Source organism: Hemicordylus capensis, chromosome 2 (assembly GCF_027244095.1).
Source record: "Hemicordylus capensis ecotype Gifberg chromosome 2, rHemCap1.1.pri, whole genome shotgun sequence".
NCBI lineage: Eukaryota > Metazoa > Chordata > Lepidosauria > Squamata > Cordylidae > Hemicordylus > Hemicordylus capensis.
This window is the reverse complement of record NC_069658.1, coordinates 286,533,322-286,553,481: the sequence shown is the minus strand read 5'-3', so window position 1 is coordinate 286,553,481 and position 20,160 is coordinate 286,533,322. Positions and strand designations below refer to the sequence as shown.

Here is a 20,160-nt window from a genome sequence, read left to right as displayed (position 1 = left end):
CTGGTCTTACGATCTAGCGTCTCTAGCTCTGCCTGGGTCCAGTCTGTTATTCCTGCAGTGTATCTGATAACAGATATAGCCCAGGTGTTTATGGCTTGTATGGTGTTCCCACCATTGAGTTTGGACTTTAGGGTTTTTCTAACTCTCCTGATGTATTCACTTCCAATTTTTCTTTTAACTTCAGTGTGTGCAATGTTATCAGCCTGGAGAATGCCCAAGTATTTGTAATGTTTTTTCTCTTCCAGGTTCTTGATCTTGCTTCCATTGGGCAGTTCTATTCCTTCTGCTTTTGTTATTTTTCCTCTGTTCATTATTAATGCAGCACACTTGTCTAGTCCAAACGCCATTGTTTATCGCTACTGAATATATGGACAGTGTTTAGCAGTGATATATGGACAGTGTTTGGCAGTGTTTAGCAGTGAAAGTGTGACTGGGACTTTCCATACAACTTCAGATCGTCCGTGTACAGCAGATGATTTATTTGACTTGATGTTTTAGATGTTTGGTATCCGAGGCCTGTTTTGTTTAGTTTTTGTGAAAGTGGGGTCATGGCGATTACAAACAACAGATGGGATAGTAAGTCCCCTTGGAAAATACCTCTTCTTATGCTAACCTGTCCAAGTGTCTCGCCATTGATTGTTAACTGTGTACTTCACATGCTCATTGCTTTTTAAATAAATATCTGAATATTTTTGCTGACACCCGTTGTTTCTAAACATTTCAGTATCCATGTGTGAGGCAATGAATCGAAGGCTTTCTTGTAGTCAATCCATGCAACACTTAGATTGGTTTTTCATCCCTTGCAATTTTCTAAAATCATTTTGTCAATCAGCAGCTGGTCTTTTGTGCCTCTGGTGTTCGGGCAATTTCCTTTCTGTTCAGCTGGAAGCTGTTTGTTAGTTAATAAGTGTTGCATCACTTCATCTGCTATTATTCCAGTTAATAATTTGAACATGGTTGGCAGGCAGGTTATCGGTCTATAATTACTTGGAACTGCACCTTTTGTTGGGTCTTTCATGATGAGATGAATTTTCCCAGTTGTTAGCCATTGCTATATCACCTCCTTGCAAAATGTGACTGAACTTTTTTGATAGTTGTTTATGAAGGCTTGTTAGGTGTTTAAGCCGAAAGCCATGCAGTTCATCGTCGCCTGGTGCAGTCTAATTTTTAATTTTCTTTGCTCTTTCACTTATTAATTCTGGTGTTATTATTAGATCTTGCATTTGTTGGTTACATTTTTTGTCCTCTTTCACCCAGCCTGCTTTTTTATTATAATCTATTGGATTGTCCCATAATTTCCCCCAGAATTGCACTGTTTCTTCTTTATTTGGTGTTTCTAGGTTTCTTGCAGTTTCTCCTTCTATGCTTTGGTAGAAATATCTCTGATTCGACTGGAATTGGAGATTCTGTCTGTGTTGTGTAATTCTGGCTTCATATCTGCTAATCTTCTTTTGACACTGCTGTTATTTGCTGCTTTATTATTTCCAGGACTTCTCTGATTTTCCTTGAATCTAGTTGGTATTTTTGGATCAGATACTGTTTGGTGTTTTCATTCTTCAGCTTCTTGTCTTTCATATCTTTCAATTTACTAGCATCTGAACTAAGCCTGGCGATTTTATTTTCTAATCTAATCTTCCATTTAGGTGATGTACTACTTTCTTTTTTTTTACAGGTCCACTGATCTTATATCCGAGATCTTGTGTTGTTATTGTTGCTGCACTGTACATCAGTTGTTTTGATTCTTGCAAATTATTGGTTGTTATTTCTGCAAGTGCAGCATTGACATCTTTTAATGCCTGAGCGAGTTGTTTTTTGGCAACTGTTTTTAGAGCTGGAAGTCGAACCCTGGTGTTTGTTTCGTTCATGTGCTCTGTTATTTTTTTCTTTGGAAGTCTGTAAAATAAGAACATAAGGACAGCCCTGCTTGACCTGGCCCAAGGCCTATCTAATCAAGCATCCTCTTTCACACAGTGGCCCACCACATGCCTCTTGGAAGGCAAGAGGTGAGGCCATGTCCTCTCTCTTGCTGTTGCTCCCCTGCAACTGGTATTTAGAGGCATTATGCCTCTGAGGTTGGAAATGGCCTATAGCCATCAGACTAGTAGCCAGTGATAGACCTGTCCTCCATGAATTTGTCTAAGCCCCTTTTAAAGCCATCCTGACTAGTGGCCATCACCACATCCCATGGCAAAGAATTCTACAGATTAATTATGGACTGTATGAAACAGTACTTCCTCTTGTCGGTCCTAAATTTCCCACCCTTCAGTTTCATGGGATGACGTCCGGTTCTAGTGTTGTGAGAGAGGGATAAATATTTCTCTCTGTCCACTCTCTCTACTCCATACATAATTTTATATACCTCCATCACGTCTCCCTGTAGTCGCCCCTTTTCCAAACTAAAGAGCCCCAGACTTTGTAGCCTTCTAAATGTCCACCGCAACCCCAAGACCTCTTTCTCTGAGTAGTTACTGACAGCTCAGATCCATCAGCGTATATGTGAAGTTCATTTTTTTTCTTTCCAAATATACTTTACCCCAAAATACTTTGCAAAAGATAAAGAAAACCTATATCCATGATAGCAGTGGTTTTAAATAAATGTATTCATTATTAGAAACCCTTTTGTTCAGGTATCTATAGCCACATGCCAAAGAAATACTGCTCCTCTCTTGATTCTTATACATGACACTATATACACACTCCCTAGGAGTTTTACAAAAGGGATACTTGCCCTGATTATTCTGAAAACACTGCTTTGAAAAAGAACAATTATATTCATTTAGAACATTCACACATACTTTTAAAGGAAGAGTGAAAGAAATCAAGCAGCGGTGACCTGTACACAGTTTAATTAACTGGGCCAAGCAAATTGTCACCAAAGTGATATTTCAAGTGAACAAAAGACTGTTAATGTCTGGCTCTCTTGATCTGCAGAAAATGAGAGCATTAGCTCTGCTGAGTAATGCTGACGGACAAGAGAGCCAACAGAAACCAAGCACCATGTGTTAATGGATTTTAAAAAGGGAAGTTAGTTTCTGTTATGTGTCTTTGGCTCTGTTCTAAATAGCAATACAGTATACAAAACTTGTATTATAAAATGGTGGCATTCCACAGAAAATTAAAGATCATTGCCCCCACAGCCCAGCCATAAGGAAGACACAGACACATTCAGCTTGGGTAAAAGGGCCACAACTTTATTATATGATCAAAACAGTGCACTGTGTGTGGAACAAACCTCCACCCTGCAACAGTGTGGGCTTAACCAAGGCCTGGTTCAAACATTAATGTCCTCCTCTGTGCACTGAATGGGTGACACACCCTGACTCAAGTTTAGAAGCAGTGCAAAACTGCTTCATCCCTATCACTGCCAACCCCAAAGAGGTCAGGACAACTTCTAGGGCTTCACCCTCCCCAAGCCACACAGCCCTTAAGGCTTGTGAAGCCCTGAAGCAGGTATCATGGTGGATCAAAGTCCTCAAGCCACAAAGCCACTAAGGACTGATTGACCAATCCACCCTTTCCAACTGCCAAAGGGTGCTCACAGATCTCAAACCCTTCTCCACCTCCACTCAGCCCTCACTGTACCTGCCCATTTGTGACATAAGGCTAACTAAAACTAGGGAAGACAGTAGGCAAAAAGACCCCCCAACATGGCCAATTCGTTGAGGAGCCAACTATTCCTACTCAGCCCCCAAAAGGACAACCAGCAAAGCCCAATGGATGAAGGGGAGGCCAAATTGGAGCAAACTGAGGAGGAGAGGCAATGAATTGCCTAAATGGCATGCCAGCCCTGCCTTCCCCTCAAGCCCTGCCCAATCAGGGCACTCCTCATGGCTGTCTGCTGAGGAGCTGGGACAAAGACCCACCCCCCAGCACAAGGCTGCAGGAAGGGGAATACTTTTATAAGACTCGTTGCTCTATAGTTAAAAACAGTGCCTGACATTCCAACAACCCAAGTGTGCATGCTTCCAGGAGCGATGGGAATGCAGTAACACCCCACACACACACACACACACCGCCCCCTGCATCCAGACTGCTCTGTTGCATTCAGCATTGTGAACACAATTGCACAAGAGCTCTGGAGTGCTAATATGAATCAGAAGCACTTTATAAATGCAGAAACACATCCCTTAATGCAGGGGCACGTTCCCACTTTCACTGAGTGAAAGCATAGGGACCACCAGGGGGGCACTCTGAATTTTTTACACTGTAGTTCTCTTGTGCAGTTATACTCATCATACTGAACACAGCACAGGTCCTCTCACTGAATCCTTGCAGCTGCATCCTTGGAGCTGCTGGAAGCATGCACACTTTGGTAATCAGTGTGTCAGCCAGTTTCTATGAGTTAATTTTTAAAAAATTAAATCTCCACTGATGAAAAGTTCATTGCTGACATTTAGATTAAGGTGCTCAGTCTTACTACTCAGAAGTTACTATAAAGGACTACTTCATTTCAATGGGATATGCAGGAGTAATTTAGTTTGAAAGTGGGCTGCTGACTTAAGGCAACGTGAACCATCCTTTGGGGACAGCTCAAAACAGCCTCACACACCAGGGGTGTAGCAAGGTTTCTGGTGGCCAGGGGACAATGTTTAGGCAGGGGGCCTCCATTACACATGCAAAGTGCATGCATGCCCCAGAGCCCCAAGCCATGCCCTTGCAACTGACGTCAGAAACTAGGGGCGGGGCAACCTCCCCCACCATGCCTTCCCCCTGTCTCTTGGATTCATCATTCAGTGAGCCTTTTGGTGTGGGAGGGTTGTTGCAGCAGCACCAGCTCAATGGCATGGATCAGGGCCAGGCGCGGGGCCTCTGGTGGTCGTTGTCCTCCTCTGCCAGAGGTAGTGGTGGATCAGGGCAGGGCAGCCCCTCCTCCAGCAGCTGCTGCATGGTGGCCAGGCCAGGGGGTGGAGCAGTGGCAAGGGGCAGTCTGCTGGGAGGGAGGAGGGAGTGCAGGGGAAAGCCCAAGCACACTTCTTCCCATTAGCACCCCAGCAGTGCCCAGAGCGGAAAGGGCGGCAACAGCAGGGCGCACCGTGAGACTTGTGGGCCCCTTATGGGCCCCCTGACCCTCCGGGCCGGGGAACATTTGTCCCTCCCCCTTGTCTAATGGACACTACGCCCATGCCACACACACTGGCTGCAAGAAACACTGGTGTTATATCAGTATTTCCTTCAGCTAATGTGATGTGTGGATATCATACACCAATGTACAGCGAAAGACTGGGGCAGCTTTGGGAGGATGTAGCAAGAGCTGTATGCTCGCAAGAAGAGGCTGCTCTTAACTCATTCTGAGCCTCAGTATGCAAAGCATGTTTGGAGGGAGGGGAAGCAATTTTCACAGTTCTCCCTGAAAGTAAGTGCTTTTTGTCTTCCAGAAATATGTATCTGAGAGCTTTGTGACAACTACTTACAGAGCACTTATGGAGGCAGGGAAAGCATATATGGATGTCACCCACTGACATAACATAGATGGTTCTTGATGAATTTAATATGTGGAGCTGCCCACTGACCTAGTGTTTATAAATATGAATGCTTTGTTTCTGAATCAAACTTCAGTAATTCTTTTTCTGGGCTGGGACAAAAGACTGGAGACACTTTTCATTCACCTTTTTTATCTTAATCATTCTTTTGCTGAATCTCCATTCACCACATCCTATAAAAGACTGATCTACAACCAACAAAAGCCATCCATTCTTACAGAAAACAATGAAAAAGTAGGTGTATTACAGGTGATTGGCCAGCTATGAAAATTCGGCATGAATGAGAGATTTTGTATGGACAGATTTCATTATACAAAGTTGCACTATTTTATTTAGGATATTTAAAATATTAAATAAATGTATTTATGCTGCTGCTACTAATAGCAGAATTAGGTCAAGTGAAAAACCTGTACTTCATGACAACTTTGGTTTAGGTTCAATGGCACTACTGAGTTGCATCTTAAACTCTATTATTTGTACAACATGTTAATGATCTTCTGTTCGGGTGTAATTTGTATGCTAATAACACCACAATTTAATAAAACTATGTTTAACAATGTTTAGATGAGTCCTCTCTCTGTCTGCAAGTAGATATTAATGAGCTTTGAAATAAACGGCACGATTTTACTGCAAACAGAATATATACTATTAAAATGGAGGTTAATTTGGATCAAAACAGAGTTCCATATTCTAGTTGAATAGGCTTATTAAAGACATTTGAGTAAATAATATTATTAGCAGCAATAAGTAGTGAGAGAAAAATATTGCTTCCTGCTAATTAAAAAGGCAATTATATTACTTTTGTTATTTTCTTAACATACCTTGGGGTGTATAAACTAAGAACACAAATATTTGTTACTGGGAAACACTATTAAGAGGCCTGGAATATGTTTTCCTTTTTGATAAAACTTATTGATGCTTTGCAAATAAGACACTAGAGATGTGCAAGACAATTCACGGCCAAATCTATTCAACCCAAATCTGGGCGATTCAAGTGATTCGACCTCAAACAGAATCCCTTGGGGATGCTTACCAGATTTGAGGTTGAATCAAATCACCCTTTATTTGAGCTTGAATTGATTGAGTGATTTAAGTTTCCATCTCCCCCCCCCCCCCCCCGTGGCCTCCATTTTGTCCCTTCTGAGCTTCCCCCATTACTGCTAGGGGTGATTTTTTTAGGAATTTTAATATATGGATTCTTGGTTGTGAAATGACTATTGTGAAATGACCCTGGGTGATTGCCAAGGTAGAAGGCCACGAGCATGCCCTTCTAACCTAGTACCCAGTCATGTGTCTGCTCAGGCTTCCTGGTGACATGGAGCATTGTGGGATTTCTGGAGGCTGGGTTGCATTTCCGTGGCCTTTAAATACCTGGGGGTGGTCTTCCATGAATCTGGCACCAGAAAAGCTCACATCTCTCATGCTGCCCCAAATGCCTGAAGGAGCTCCACTGCCATCCTAAGATTCTTCTGATCAAGAGGAGGCCACTGCATACCTGCAGCTCTTAAACTGTTTGAAGCCAAGTAGCTGGCACAACTCTATGGAGCTTAATGGGCCCCTTCTCCAACTTCTCCCCATTGGAGCTTGTCCAGACCATATTCATAAGAATAGTTCTCCAAGTATCATGGTGCATCTCTAATACTAGTCTACATCCAGAGGCAAGTCTGGTGAAAGATGGCCATGGAAGATGGTTTGGATGGCCATACTCAACTACTGGTTAAGATTATTCTCCATCCCACTGGGTCTAGGCACTCTAACACTACAGGACAATTATCAATCCACCTGGAAATGAACACTTTTGACAAAAATGTCATGCTTGAGGCTCTCCCCTCCTCTCTTACTTTCCATAGGCTATGAACAGGCAAAACCACTCATCAAATAATGGATAACTAGCCAACCTGCACAGAGTATCTGTGCGCTGAGGCCGGCGGTTACCTCTCCCCCCACTTCTGCCCCAGTCTCTGCTTCTGGGCCCAGCCACCTCTCCTCCGCACTGCCACTTCTGCCCCCCCTTCTTTCCCCCCTCCTGGGCCTTCCCTCCATGGCCAGGCCGGGCCTACCACCTCTGGCCTCCACAGCTGGGCCGCCACCGCAGCAACCAATCCTCCTGGGTGCGCCTCAGCTCATCAGGCGCGTCCGCCGCCCAGCCAATCAGCTGGGCTCTGGGACTCACATTACAAGGCACACCCAGGAGAATTAATATAATAGATGGTCATAGAGTGCCAAACCGACGTAGTCAGGGTCCCGAACTTCCTCATCAATGAAAGACTAAGATACGTTGCATCTCTTGCTGTATACCTCATGCAGCTGGAAGCCCCCAACCACAGAAGGGCCTTCACCCTGGCCCACTGTGGTGCCCTTCCTTTGGCTGCGCTAGAAGGCATGTACAGGAAATACCCTCTTCTTGAAATGCCTGTGCCCCTGAGATACTGGGCAAATTGAAACAGCAGAGCATGTCCTTCTCCCTCTTCTAGTCTACAGAGCATGTAATATTCATCAGGTCCTGACAGACAGCAAGAACAAAGCAGGCCCAGCACAGCACATGTTCACACAGTTTCATTTTAAACACCATAGCATTTTATAGTTTTATAATTTTTTTTTTCTGATTAAGATTTTAACCATTGAAAACTTTTATATAGTCTTACCCATTTTACATAAAGATTTTAACCACTAAAAGCTTTTATATAGTCTTACCCATTTTACATTAATTTTATCCATTTTAAATGTAGTTTTAAGATAGCTCACTGCAGCTTAACAGAAGCTGTATAGCAGTGTATAGCTTTTAGCCTCTCTACATCCATCACAGTTCTGAGCATAGCCTGTTTTAATGCTGCCTTAATGTTGCTTTTATGTAATCTACTTTATGCTGGTCAAAGGCTTCACCCCAAGCCACTACACAGACACATTCAAACATAGACAAACATGCCACATGCAAAGAATGGAGACCATGTCCATGGCAACATCCCAACAAAACGCCCTAGTGGAAATATCCAGTCTCCTCAGATTTTAAATCTCAGTTCACCTTTTACCATGGTGATTCTCCTTATTTAGCAGGGGGAGAGTAACTGGCCCTATCCACCCCCAGCACAGTACTTCCAGTGACTGTTGCTGGTGTCTATCTTATGTTTCTTTTAGATAGTGAGCCCTTTGGGGACAGGGATTCATTTTATTTATTCATTATTTCTCTATGTAAACCGTCCTGAGCCATTTTTGGACGGGCGGTCTAGAAATTGAATTATTATTATTAATTTACACAGTCAGACAGGTGTTATTGACTGGTTTGTTTTATCCAGACATCGAGTCTGATAACAGGTATAGCCCAGGTGTTTATGGCTTGTATGGTGTTCCCGCCATTGAGTTTGGACTTTAGGGTTTTTCTAACTCTCCTGATGTATTCACTTCCAATTTTTCTTTTAACTTCAGTGTGTGCAATGTTATCAGCCTGGAGAATGCCCAAGTATTTGTAAGGTTCTTTCTCTTCCAGGTTCTTGATCTTGCTTCCATTGGGCAGTTCTATTCCTTCTGCTTTTGTTATTTTCCCTCTGTTCATTATTAATGCAGCACACTTGTGTAGTCCAAACTCCATTGCTATATCGCTACTGAATATATGGACAGTGTTTAGCAGTGATTCGATTTCTGACTGAGACTTTCCATACAACTTCAGATCGTCCATGTACAGCAGATGGTTGATTTTACTGGATGTCTTAGATGTTTGGTATCTAAGGCCTGTTTTGTTGAGTATTTGTGAAAGTGGGGTCATGGCGATTACAAACAACAGAGGGGATAGTGAGTCCCCTTGGGAAATGCCTCTTCTAATGCTAACCTGTCCAAGTGTCTCACCATTGATTGTTAACTGTGTACTCCACATGCTCATTGCTTTTTAAATAAATATCTGAATGTTTTTGCTGACACCAGTTGTTTCTAAACATTTTAGTATCCATGTGTGAGGCAATGAGTCAAAGGCTTTCTTGTAGTCAATCCATGCAACGCTTAGATTTGTTTTTCTTCTCTTGCAATTTTCTAAAATCATTTTGAATTATTATTATTATTATTATTATTACTATTACTATTACTATCTCCATTCTGTTAGCTGCGCTGAGTCCCCGTGGAACCAAGTGGGATAGAAATATAGTAAATAAATAAACAAAATATTTATATTGAAGTGTGGCCTATAAAATTTTTAAATAAACAAATACAGGCAGCCCTTGTTACCCATGGTTTCAACAATCACAGTTTCGCCTATCTGAGGACAGGTCTTAGAGACTTGGTTACTTTATGCACAGTATAAAAATGGGTTGAAATTCACCCATTCACAGGTATGAGTGGACGTAAATGTCCTGGAAATGACTTCTGATGTCATTTCCAGCTGCCATTTTACAGTGCAGAACCATTTTGTTGGTCTTTGAAAAAATTACCCACAATATTTCATGGAAAATCAGAGGAATTGGAGAGTTTAGGGGGCATTGAGGGAGAGCAAGGTGAGAGTACTTTATTTTTTTTCATTTCTGCTTCTTTTCCACTTCTTCCAGCCTTTTTGGTGTAGGAATCTAACCACTGGGTTTCCATAGGGGTAAGCTTTCATTATTCATGGTTTCCATATATGCACCTAGAGGTGAGAACAGAACCACCGTGAATAACAAGGGCCACCTGTATGGACAATGCCACACCTTAAAATGGCAATTTGTTTCACTCAGTAATAAAAACCTTTAGAAATCCCCTATGCTGGATTGCTCTTAATTTTGGAACTATGAGGCTGTTCTCACGAGCAGCCAAGACCGGGGTAAAGCAGCCAAGCCTGAGCTTCGCTGCCCATGAGAACCACCGGGAGGCATGTGGATCCTGGTAGAACCTCGATGGCAAACCTGCCTAGGGAGCCTGCCTCTTAAACAAGGTTAAGGGAGCGAGCGCACCTGACCATGTGTCACTGCTGGCTGCTTTCAGCCAGTGCTGCTGCAACAACAACAAATATTTATATACCGCTTTTCAACAACAGTTTCCAAAGCAGTTTACATAGAGCAATAAATAAATAAGATAGTTCCCTGTCCCCAAAAGGCTCACAATCTAAAAAGCAACATAAGATAGACACCAGCAATAGTGACTGCAGGTACTGTGCTGGAGGTGGATAAGGCCAGTTTCTCCCCCTCTGCTAAATAAAGAGAATCAGCATGTTAAAAAGGTGCCTCTTTGCCCAGTTAGCAGGGGTACACCGGCAACACTGACAGGAGCCCACCAATCGCTGGGGAGATCACCACAATGCACTGTATGCGTACAGAGTGCATTGTGGGATTTCTGGGGGCCGGGACATGTCCCAGCCTCAGAGCAATCCTCCCTGCTCCGTGCTGCATAGAGCAGGGCTGATTGTGTGGGAGCGTGGCACACGCTTCCACCAGGAAATAAACTATCGTCTGGAGGGAAATCAAGGCTTGGGAAGCCTTCTGCCTGCCCTCCCATTTACTGTAATACCCACTGAGTGTGTGCGCATGGAGAGATAAGCTAGCCTTTGTTAAACCTTGGGCAATTCCTATATTTATGGTTGTTGTGTCCATGTGGAAAAGGACTGTTACATTATTTATTTGCTCTTCAAAGCAAAAGTGATATTTCCTTTTATTAATTTAGCTTACTGCTATTTCTTGGCAAGTGCTGGTGTCTAATGTGTCATTTGAGTGAGATCTCTGCTGAACATTTCCAAAGTGCCAATGGACTTCATGCAAAAGTCACAACTCTGATGAAGTGCAAGGGCACTCATTAAAAGTGCTTCACACTTGCAATAGTTCCACACAGTTTCCAAGGTGTTTTTTTTTAAGGTAATCTGTAAAGATTTTAATTAACTGGGTCCTACAAATTGTTATTTTCATCTGAGAGGTGGCAGCAAAAGAAGAAATGAGAACTAAAAATGATAGGAAATGGACAAGTGCAGGACCTTCATCTTTCTTATTAATTCCTGGAAGAATTTTTTTTTTTTTACTCTGGTTTGACCCTCTCCCATCACAGTTCCTCTACATTTCCTTAGAAAACTAATAGGCCACAAATGAAGGAGATGATCAGCAGATTGTAGCAATGTGGTCCAGAAGTTATGTGAGTGAATAGGAGTTCAGAGCCCTTCACACAAACTTAATGAGGGCAAAACTAAATGTGACATTAATCGTATCATTCGTCCTGGTGTGCTTCCTTTTTTGATTGTATAAATAGCACATAACAGTTTCCCCAATCTGGACTGCAGAGGCAGGTTACTCTCCCATCATAATCCCAATCAGATTGGGGCTCCCCCATGCCCTGTTCACACAAGATAAAGCAAGCATGCCAGGGCTTGACTAATGCCACATCTAATTTGGCATTGATCTTCCTCACTGTTCATAGGCATCTCCACCCCTGTTTTGAAGTCTGTTACACCTACCTGATGCTGGGAAAGACCATGTTTTTCAAAATGCCTCTCTCTCTCTCTCTCTCTCTCTCTCTCTCTCTCTCTCTCTCTCTCTCTATATATATATATATATATATTTGAAAATGCAAGAATGGGCCAGCCCACAGCCTCATGCAGGGGGCGGGCTGTTTGCCTCGCCCTCACTTACTCAGCCACAGGACAAGCCGCTCTGATCAGAGGAGAGGAGGGAAGAGGTGGGTGCTGACAAGCTGTCAGGCTGTCACTTGCCTCCCCTCTAAGTTTGCCACTGCTTGAGCTTTCCCTCCCTCCCTCTCTCCCTGAGGCACAGAATGGGCATTGCTGATTGTTCTTTGGGGGCCAAGTAGGAATTTTTGGCTCCCCAACTGATTGGCTGGGTTGGGGAGATGTTTTGCCTACTGCCTTCTGTCTTCCCTCTTAGTTAGTGGTTTGGTCACAACTTGGCAGGTGCAGTGCGGGCTGGGTTGATGTTTAGAAGGGTTGGATATTGGCGAGAACACTTGGGCATTTTGAAAGGGAGGAGTGGGCCATTGGCCCTTAGAGGCTTCATGGCTCAGGAGCTACAATTGGTCATTACACCTACTTCAGGGCTTCACAAACCTTAAAAGCTGCATGGCTTGGTCGGGGGTGAAATCCCAGAAGTTGCCCTGATCTTCTGAGTTGGCAAGGATGAAGAGGTAGCAAGCTTGCACTGCTTTTACCTTTGAGCCGGTGTGTGTTGCCCGTAGGTGGCTCGGGGAAGGACATAACATCCAACCTCCAGCCTTGTTAGACTCACACTGCAAGAGGTGGAGTTTCAATATCTAGTTCGCTAATTCCAAACATTTAATAAAGTTATGGCCCTTTTCATCCAATGCCTAGTGTGTGTGTCATCCTTGTGGTGGGGGGTGTGGGGGCAAGTGCCATTTAGTACAGTGCTACAGGTTGATGTGTGATTGGTAAAATAATCAGCAAATGTCCAGGAGAATACCTATGGGTATGAAAACATATTTGTGTGATGGTACATTAAATGGCATCTACTGTTCATACAGATGTTAGTTTTGTATATAGTAAGACTTTCCATTTTGATATAGAATAAACCATAATTGTTAGAGTTGCCTCCACATTTTACTCAGAGTGCAATTTTGCAGCAAACTTGTGGGTTGGGAATTCCTGCTAAGGAAGAGAAACAACTGAGGAATTTCAAGAGAAGTAAAAAGAATCAACAAGACTATCAAGATTTCTCAGAGGAGCTCTGTACAGCCCTAGAATTTTAAAATTATGACTGTGAAATGTGAAAATGGAACTGAGGGATCTACAATGATGTTGACAGTTAGTACAGCATAGTATAAATATGATTCTAGCTAAAGAGAAAAAGAGTGAGGAAAAGATCCAATCTGCTGAGTAATCTGAAATTTTACATGTGTTTTCATATCTCAAAAGATGATGCAATATGTGATGACTCGAAACATGAAAGAAAATCTATACCTTTGATTTCTGTCACTTCACCCATTAGCCAGAAATAGAGTTTCTGTGATTAATTAAAGTTAGCAGCTGAGGAATCAATTCCATTGGTCTATTAAGTAATACTAGAATGTCATCAAGGAAAAGATCAATTTTGTATTCATTTTTGCCTTTATGGTGAAACTACCTGATATCTTGCATTGTCTTGGTTCCTAATTTCAATGAGCTAGAGGTCTATTAAAAACATCTGGACACAAACAGACTTTCTGCTTGATAAGGATATAGTAACTGATAAAACATGTTCAGGTTACAGTTTGACATCAGAAAAGGGGGGGGGAGAAACTGGGGGGGAAGAATAATTTACTTTTCAGAATTCAAATAAGTTTCATATTTAAATTAGCCAAAATGGGGAATGGAATGATGAGTATTATCCTCATCAAGCACTAATGAAAAAAGAGTGTTTCAGTAAAAGAATCTAAATATAGAGCTTCAAAATGCCAAGAAACAGAATGGTTATTTACTTGAATTTTTAATATGTCTAAGCTTGGATTGAATTTAAAAGCATGCAGGCTACAGTCAGAATCCTACACAACTACATAGGACCACACTGAACAAAATGGATTTATTTCTGAGTAAATATGCAAATGGAAATGCCGGATGTTCAAATACCAGATGTTCAAGCTGGTTTCAGAAGTTCAAGGGAAATACTGGATGTTCACCCTGGTTTTAGAAAAGGCCGAGGAACAAGAGACATCCTTGCTGATGCATGCTGGATAATTGAGAAAGCCAAAGCATACCAGAAAGAAGTCAATATGTGCTTTATTGACTACAGAAAAGCCTTTGTTTGTGTTGACCATGTCACGTTGTGGAATATCCTTAGGAAAATGGGTGTGCCAGAACCTCATTGTTCTCATGAGAAACCTATACACAGGACTGGAAGCCACAGTCCAGACAGAGAACATGGTGAAACAGACTGTTGGAAGAAACACCAATAACCTGTGCTGTGCTGATGACACCACTCTGATAGCTGAGAATGCAGATGATCTGCAAGCTCTAGTAATGAAAGTCAGGGAGCACAGTGAAAAAATGGGACTATGACTAAATGTAAAGAAGACTAAACTAATGACAATGGATACAGCAACCAGACTCAGAATTCACAATGAAGACACTGTAGTGGTGGATAGCTTCTGCCTTTTAGGATCGACCATCTACAGTAAAGGATCTAGCAGTTGACATATACACCACAGACTAGAGGGAGGGTTGCAATGAAGGCCTTGGAAAAGATACTTAGATGCTGTGACGTGTCTACACCTACAAAGATCAGAATTGTTCGGACAATAGTTTTTCCAGTGACACTCTATGGATGTAAACACTGGACTTGAAGAAGCAAGATAGGAAAAGCATAAGAACATAACAACATAAGAACTGCCCTGCTGGATCAGGCCCAAGGCCCATCTAGTCCAGCAACCTGTTTCGCACAGTGGCCCACCAGATGCCACTGGAAGCCACAGGCAGGAGCCACATGCCCTCTCTCCTGCTATTACTCCCCTGCAACTGGTAATCAGAGGCATCCTGCCTTTGCTTGCCTGCCTGATGGGCAGGCTGGGAAGGGAAGGAGCCTTGTGATGGTGGGTCGCGTGGCTGGGGTGAGTCAGAGGAGAAGCTCCCTCCTCCCTTCCCAGCCCGCCAGACAAGCATTGTTTGCATCCCCTCGAGCAGGCCCTGGCGTGGCCACCCCTCCATATGATATTGGGGGACTCTGGACAGGAGGAGAAGAAAGAGGCACGCATGGACGACGGGGCAGCAGAAGCTACTACCACCAGCATGCGCACAGCGGGGGCGGGCCACAGCCGGCTGGCACAGCTGACTCCTTTGCTCTTGGGTACGAGTACGACTCAAGCAGGGAAGGGAATGCCACACCGGGGAGCTTCTCGCCGCTACACCCACATGGTGACCCACACTCAGCCCGGAATCTGCCGCCCTCCTCCACACTCCCTTCTTCAGACTCAGAGAGGTCCCACACAGGGGGTGTGCATCCACGACCACTCCCTCCCCCGAGCCTAGCCTAAGAGCAGTCTCTCTCACCAGGGCCCAGGAGGGGCTAGGGGGGAAATTTAAAGTCAAAAGTAGGCTCTCCACTCTGCCGCTGCCACCCACTTCCCATCCCACTTGTCCCAGTTACTGTCAGGATAGGGTGGGGAGTTCACCTGCCCCCCCCCAGCCGAGATTGAGAAACCCCCCTGCCCCAAGAAGAAGCCAGCTGCATATGATGAAGAAAGCAGTGGTTGGGGAGCACAATCAAATCATGCAAAGATTCTGTGTCATGATTGTGGTTTGTTTCTCAATAAATTGCACATCTTGCTGCGTCTAAGATAGTAATGGGGAAAGTGGGATTTAGCTGGTATGCCTTAGCCTGATATTTGTACCTTTGGAACTACCAGGGCAAGAATGTACAAGATTAAAATGCTGGGCAGACACATTGCTTCCATATTTCTCTAGCTTCCAGTCCATTTTCTGTCCATGCTGTGTCACTTTTCTAAGGAGCCTAATGTCTGCTGCCTCTTGCAAGGACACTGCACAGAGGAGCTTAATGTTTCACTTGGATCTGCTTGGGCAACGACATCATATAACCAGAGGGCTTAGCCCACCTTGCAGTTTGAACTGTGATGTCACCTAGCAAATTCAGACCCAGGAAAGGCTAGAGACTAGCAGGGACCTCTCAATGGGAGCTGCGGTTGGAGCCGAGAAGAACACAACTAAAAATCTGTTGTCACTAGAGTCGGGGGCAGGTTTGTCTGTACGTGGAGCAGCTGGTGATTTCTAATAATGACCACCAGTTGCTGATTTACCAGATGATTTTCAGTGTTTTTTGTATTTTTGTATAAAATTTTGTATTTTTGTATGTTTGAGCCAATAAAAGACAAGTTTTCTGAAAGATGCATGCCAGAGGTTTGGATGGGGGGGGGCAATTTCAGTGCTTGCTCTAAGCACCATTTTCCCTAGTTATGCCCCTGCCTACCCACCACCCAAATTCAGTGCCTCTAGGACCTTTGTAAGTGGTCCAAATTGACCTGAATCCAAATCAAATAAAATCCAAATTGAATTTGGGGTGATTTGGGGGGACAGAATCAGACACAAAACAAGTCAGGGGTGATTCAATTCAGGCACAAATCAAATAAAAAAAATCAGTTCATGTGCATCTCTATTTTTATCTACCCAACCAGAAAGCATAAGGCAGTGTGAGGGAGTGGAAATGGGAATAATAAAATAATATGTTACAAAATGGTGGCTTGTCAGCTGACTAGCATTCTTTTGTAAGTTAATCACTGTTAACAGCTCTGAACAATTTTAAATGGCTTTCATCCAGGAGAAAGACACTCTGGGTGAACACTCTGAGAGTCACATACTTCCTATCTCCTAGCAGAGATTCATTGGAAGGTGTGAAATTACTTCATCCCTCTTTAACCCCTACCCTGGAGGTGTGTGTGAGTCAGTGAATCTATTCACATGTGCAGGCAAAACCAGGCTAAGGAAGTCCAGCCCAGTTTTGTGTTCTCTGCTGGGACTGGGCCCAATCCTGGCAGTGCCTAGGCAGCTACCTTCCAAAACGAGGTTAGGAGAGCAAGCGCTTTCCTAACTCCATTTCCATGATCATCATCCGGTAGCTGTGGCTGCTTGCAGCCACAGCTGGCAGTTTGAGGAGATCTCGGTGAGGGGAGGAGGAATCGCCATAATGCACCATGTACTGCATGTTGCATTATTGGAGCTCCAAGGGGCAGTACAACATGGGGCGATGCGTCCTGGCATCCTGGCCCTCCAAACTACCAGGAGCAGCTGTTCGTCTGGGTGGGCAATCCACCCACTGAAGAGGACACTGACGCTCATCTGCTGGGAAGTAAGCTCTTTAGGGCTTCCTCCTCACTAACCCTCTTGCAGAGAGAGACTCAAGGAAGGATATTTAGAGAGAGCCTGCAATGTGGCAGTCAAGGCAGAAAGTTGCCCTATCTAAGGGTGCAGAGTTTGACCTCTTGGATGTAACCTGCTGCTGACTTCTAAAAATTATCTGAAATCTTCCTAATTTCATCCATTACTCAAACTGTACATTTATTTAAAGAAACTATATGTATTTTATGTAAATAAAAAGTTAGAAAGGTCCTGTTAGTCTGCAGTAACTCTCCTTCCAAAGGAAACAACAATCCAAGGTCTGCTGCTAACCCCTAGAACATCTCTCTGCTTGGGCAAATGGAACTACCAAGGCAACATAACACTAGGTTCTGGTTCTTCCATTGTTTCTATCAGTCTCTGAGGCAATTCTCACACAACCACACAGGCTAAGGTTTTGTGCGGTTTTGTGCAGTCCTGGTTTTGTGTGGCAAAAGGTTTTGTGTTTACCGGTTTTGTGTGGTAAATAAGAAATAATAACAACAATAAAAATACACAGAGATGGGAATGGAAACACATTACAGTTTTATCTAAACTATGTAATCTAAGGTTTACCCCTCAGACCAATCTATTCTGTGATACAAAAATGAAGTCTGAGAGGTCTGCCAAGAAAAAAATTCCCTGATTAAAACTAATTACACATCCCAAATCATAACCTTGTTTTGAAATTAGAGCATCAAGCCCCAGTTTACTCTTCATTTATACCTAACATGGTCATTATTCTAAATACAACAGACTTAAAAGAAGGTGAGGTGTGAATTTAGGAAGGATCAAAACAACTCACTCTCTTATTGTTACAAGATACGTTTGAGATACATATTGCAATTACAGTATCATTCACTATTTAAAATCCAGGATGAATCAATGTTATACAATTTTCTGATTGAAAATCACATGTTATTCCAAATTACAGAGTTCCAAATAATTGTTGCTATCAATGCATCATCAAATCATATCAAAAACCAGAGCTTTCTGCTTAGGGCATTGGTAGAATATTTCAAATGTAACACTTCATAATAAGTAGTTTGAATTTTTTTTTTAATAAAACCTTCTGGGTTAATATGCATTATATACCACATTTAAGATTTCTTAGGTCTTTTGTAATATCTTAGCAATTAGTGAGCAATCTTTACTAGTTAGTGATATAATGAAACAATTACATCTGTTCAGTTATTTTAAGTTTTGTTCAAGCAAGAGGGTTTCTCTCTTTTAAAATTTGGAAATATATCATAGAAGAATGTCACTGCTCACTGATGCATGCTTTGGGTACAGGAAATTTGCCCCCCAGCTGTATGAAGCACCTTTTCCAGTTCTATAATGTACTTTTTGAGACAGAGTGACTTGGGATGTGTGGAACGTTCCACGGTCGGTATGTTCCACCTCGAAATGGGTCTTTTTGAATGTTCCCAGGTCAAAATAGAACAAAAACAGAACTTAAAATAGGGGGCCTGTTTCGAGCTCAGAACAGAAAGACCTATTCTGAGCGCCACTTTGGAATCCAAAATGGTGCTCTTCTGGCCTCTGCATATGTGCGGAAGCCACCTGCATGGTCAAACCACCACGCAAATGGCTGCCACACATATGCAGAGGCCAGCAAAGATGATGAATGAATAAAGATGAACAATGATAGTGGATTCTTAGTTCATTCATCATTTTGCACCAAAGATAATGAATGAACATCTTTGTTCATCTTTGTTCTTTCATCATCTTTGGTGCAAAATGATAAATGACCAGAGAATGGTCACATGGGCTTGTGTTTTGGGGGTGGTTGGCACCCCATGTGCATTACACCACAACCAGCTCTGGGTCACCCTGGTGCCCCCCCATGGAGTTATGGGGTTGCTGCATTCCCCATTATTCCCTATGGTGAAATGCTTAAAGATATGCAAACTTCATTTTAAAAAAATCACCCTTTGCCCAGTTTCTTTGAAATTTGGGTGGCAGCTTCCTTCCACCCATTGGGAATTACAACTCACCACAACCCACTCTGGGACATCCTGGTGCCCCTCACACAGAGTTATGGGCTGCTGAAATCTCTGTTATTCCATATGGGAGAAAGCTTAATGATGCTCAAACTTCATTAAAAAGAAAATCACCCTTTGCACAATCTCTTTGAAATTTGGATGCCAGCTTTCTTCCACCCATTGGGAACTCTCACCCAACCCACTTTGGCCACAAAATGGAGATCCAAATTTCCAAATATTTCCCCATCTGAATCTGGGTGATTTGTTTTGTACCCTAATCTGGCTGGGCAACTGAGCACAGGGGCAATTTGTTCTGCCTACAAATTGCCCAAATCAGCTAGATTTGGGTACAAATCATTTTGTACGTGAATCATTGAGCACATCCCTACTTCAGATGTCTTTTTAAAAGACCCCACTTTGCCACGTGGCAAACTGCTTTTGAAAATAAGGAGTTTCAAAAGCAGTTTGCAATATGGCATGAGGTTCATCCATCAAAAGAAAACAAGTCAAAATCCTGTAGAGCATAGCCTCTATCTTTGTACATCTTTGGATCCTCGACAAGATTTAATAAATGGTGTTTCGGTGCTGCCCAACTATCAATCAACTAATCAATCAATCAAACAAAGAAACAAACAAACAATCAATCAATCAAAGATGTAAAGAAATACCTTTTGTTTTGCCCCAGAGTCTCAGTGCCTTTTTTCCAACTAATGACTGCTTTGGGAGAGGCATCTGGTTTGCATTCAATGGTGACCTCACCTCCCACTTGGGCAACTGATATTTTTTTCACAGGATGCTTGGAAAAATCAGGGGCTGAAACTAGTAATAAAGAAGAAATAATAGAAGTAGCACCAGAAAAATATTTAGATATTCCATCACATGTCATCAATAAATGGAACATAGGAAGCTGCCATATAAGGAATCAGACCTT

At 42.8% G+C, this 20,160-nt stretch overlaps 1 protein-coding gene across 6 annotated transcripts in view; it reads right to left on the bottom strand.

Moving 5' to 3' along the window:
- The window catches only part of CNTN6 (contactin 6), a 350,488-nt gene that overhangs the window by 83,152 nt on the left and 247,176 nt on the right, over window positions 1-20,160 (bottom strand). For all 6 annotated transcript variants that reach the window (XM_053303087.1, XM_053303088.1, XM_053303086.1 and 3 more), the window contains one exon: window positions 19,898-20,048. In XM_053303087.1, the coding sequence (XP_053159062.1) occupies window positions 19,898-20,048 (151 nt within the window). The remainder of the gene's footprint in view (window positions 1-19,897; window positions 20,049-20,160) is intronic.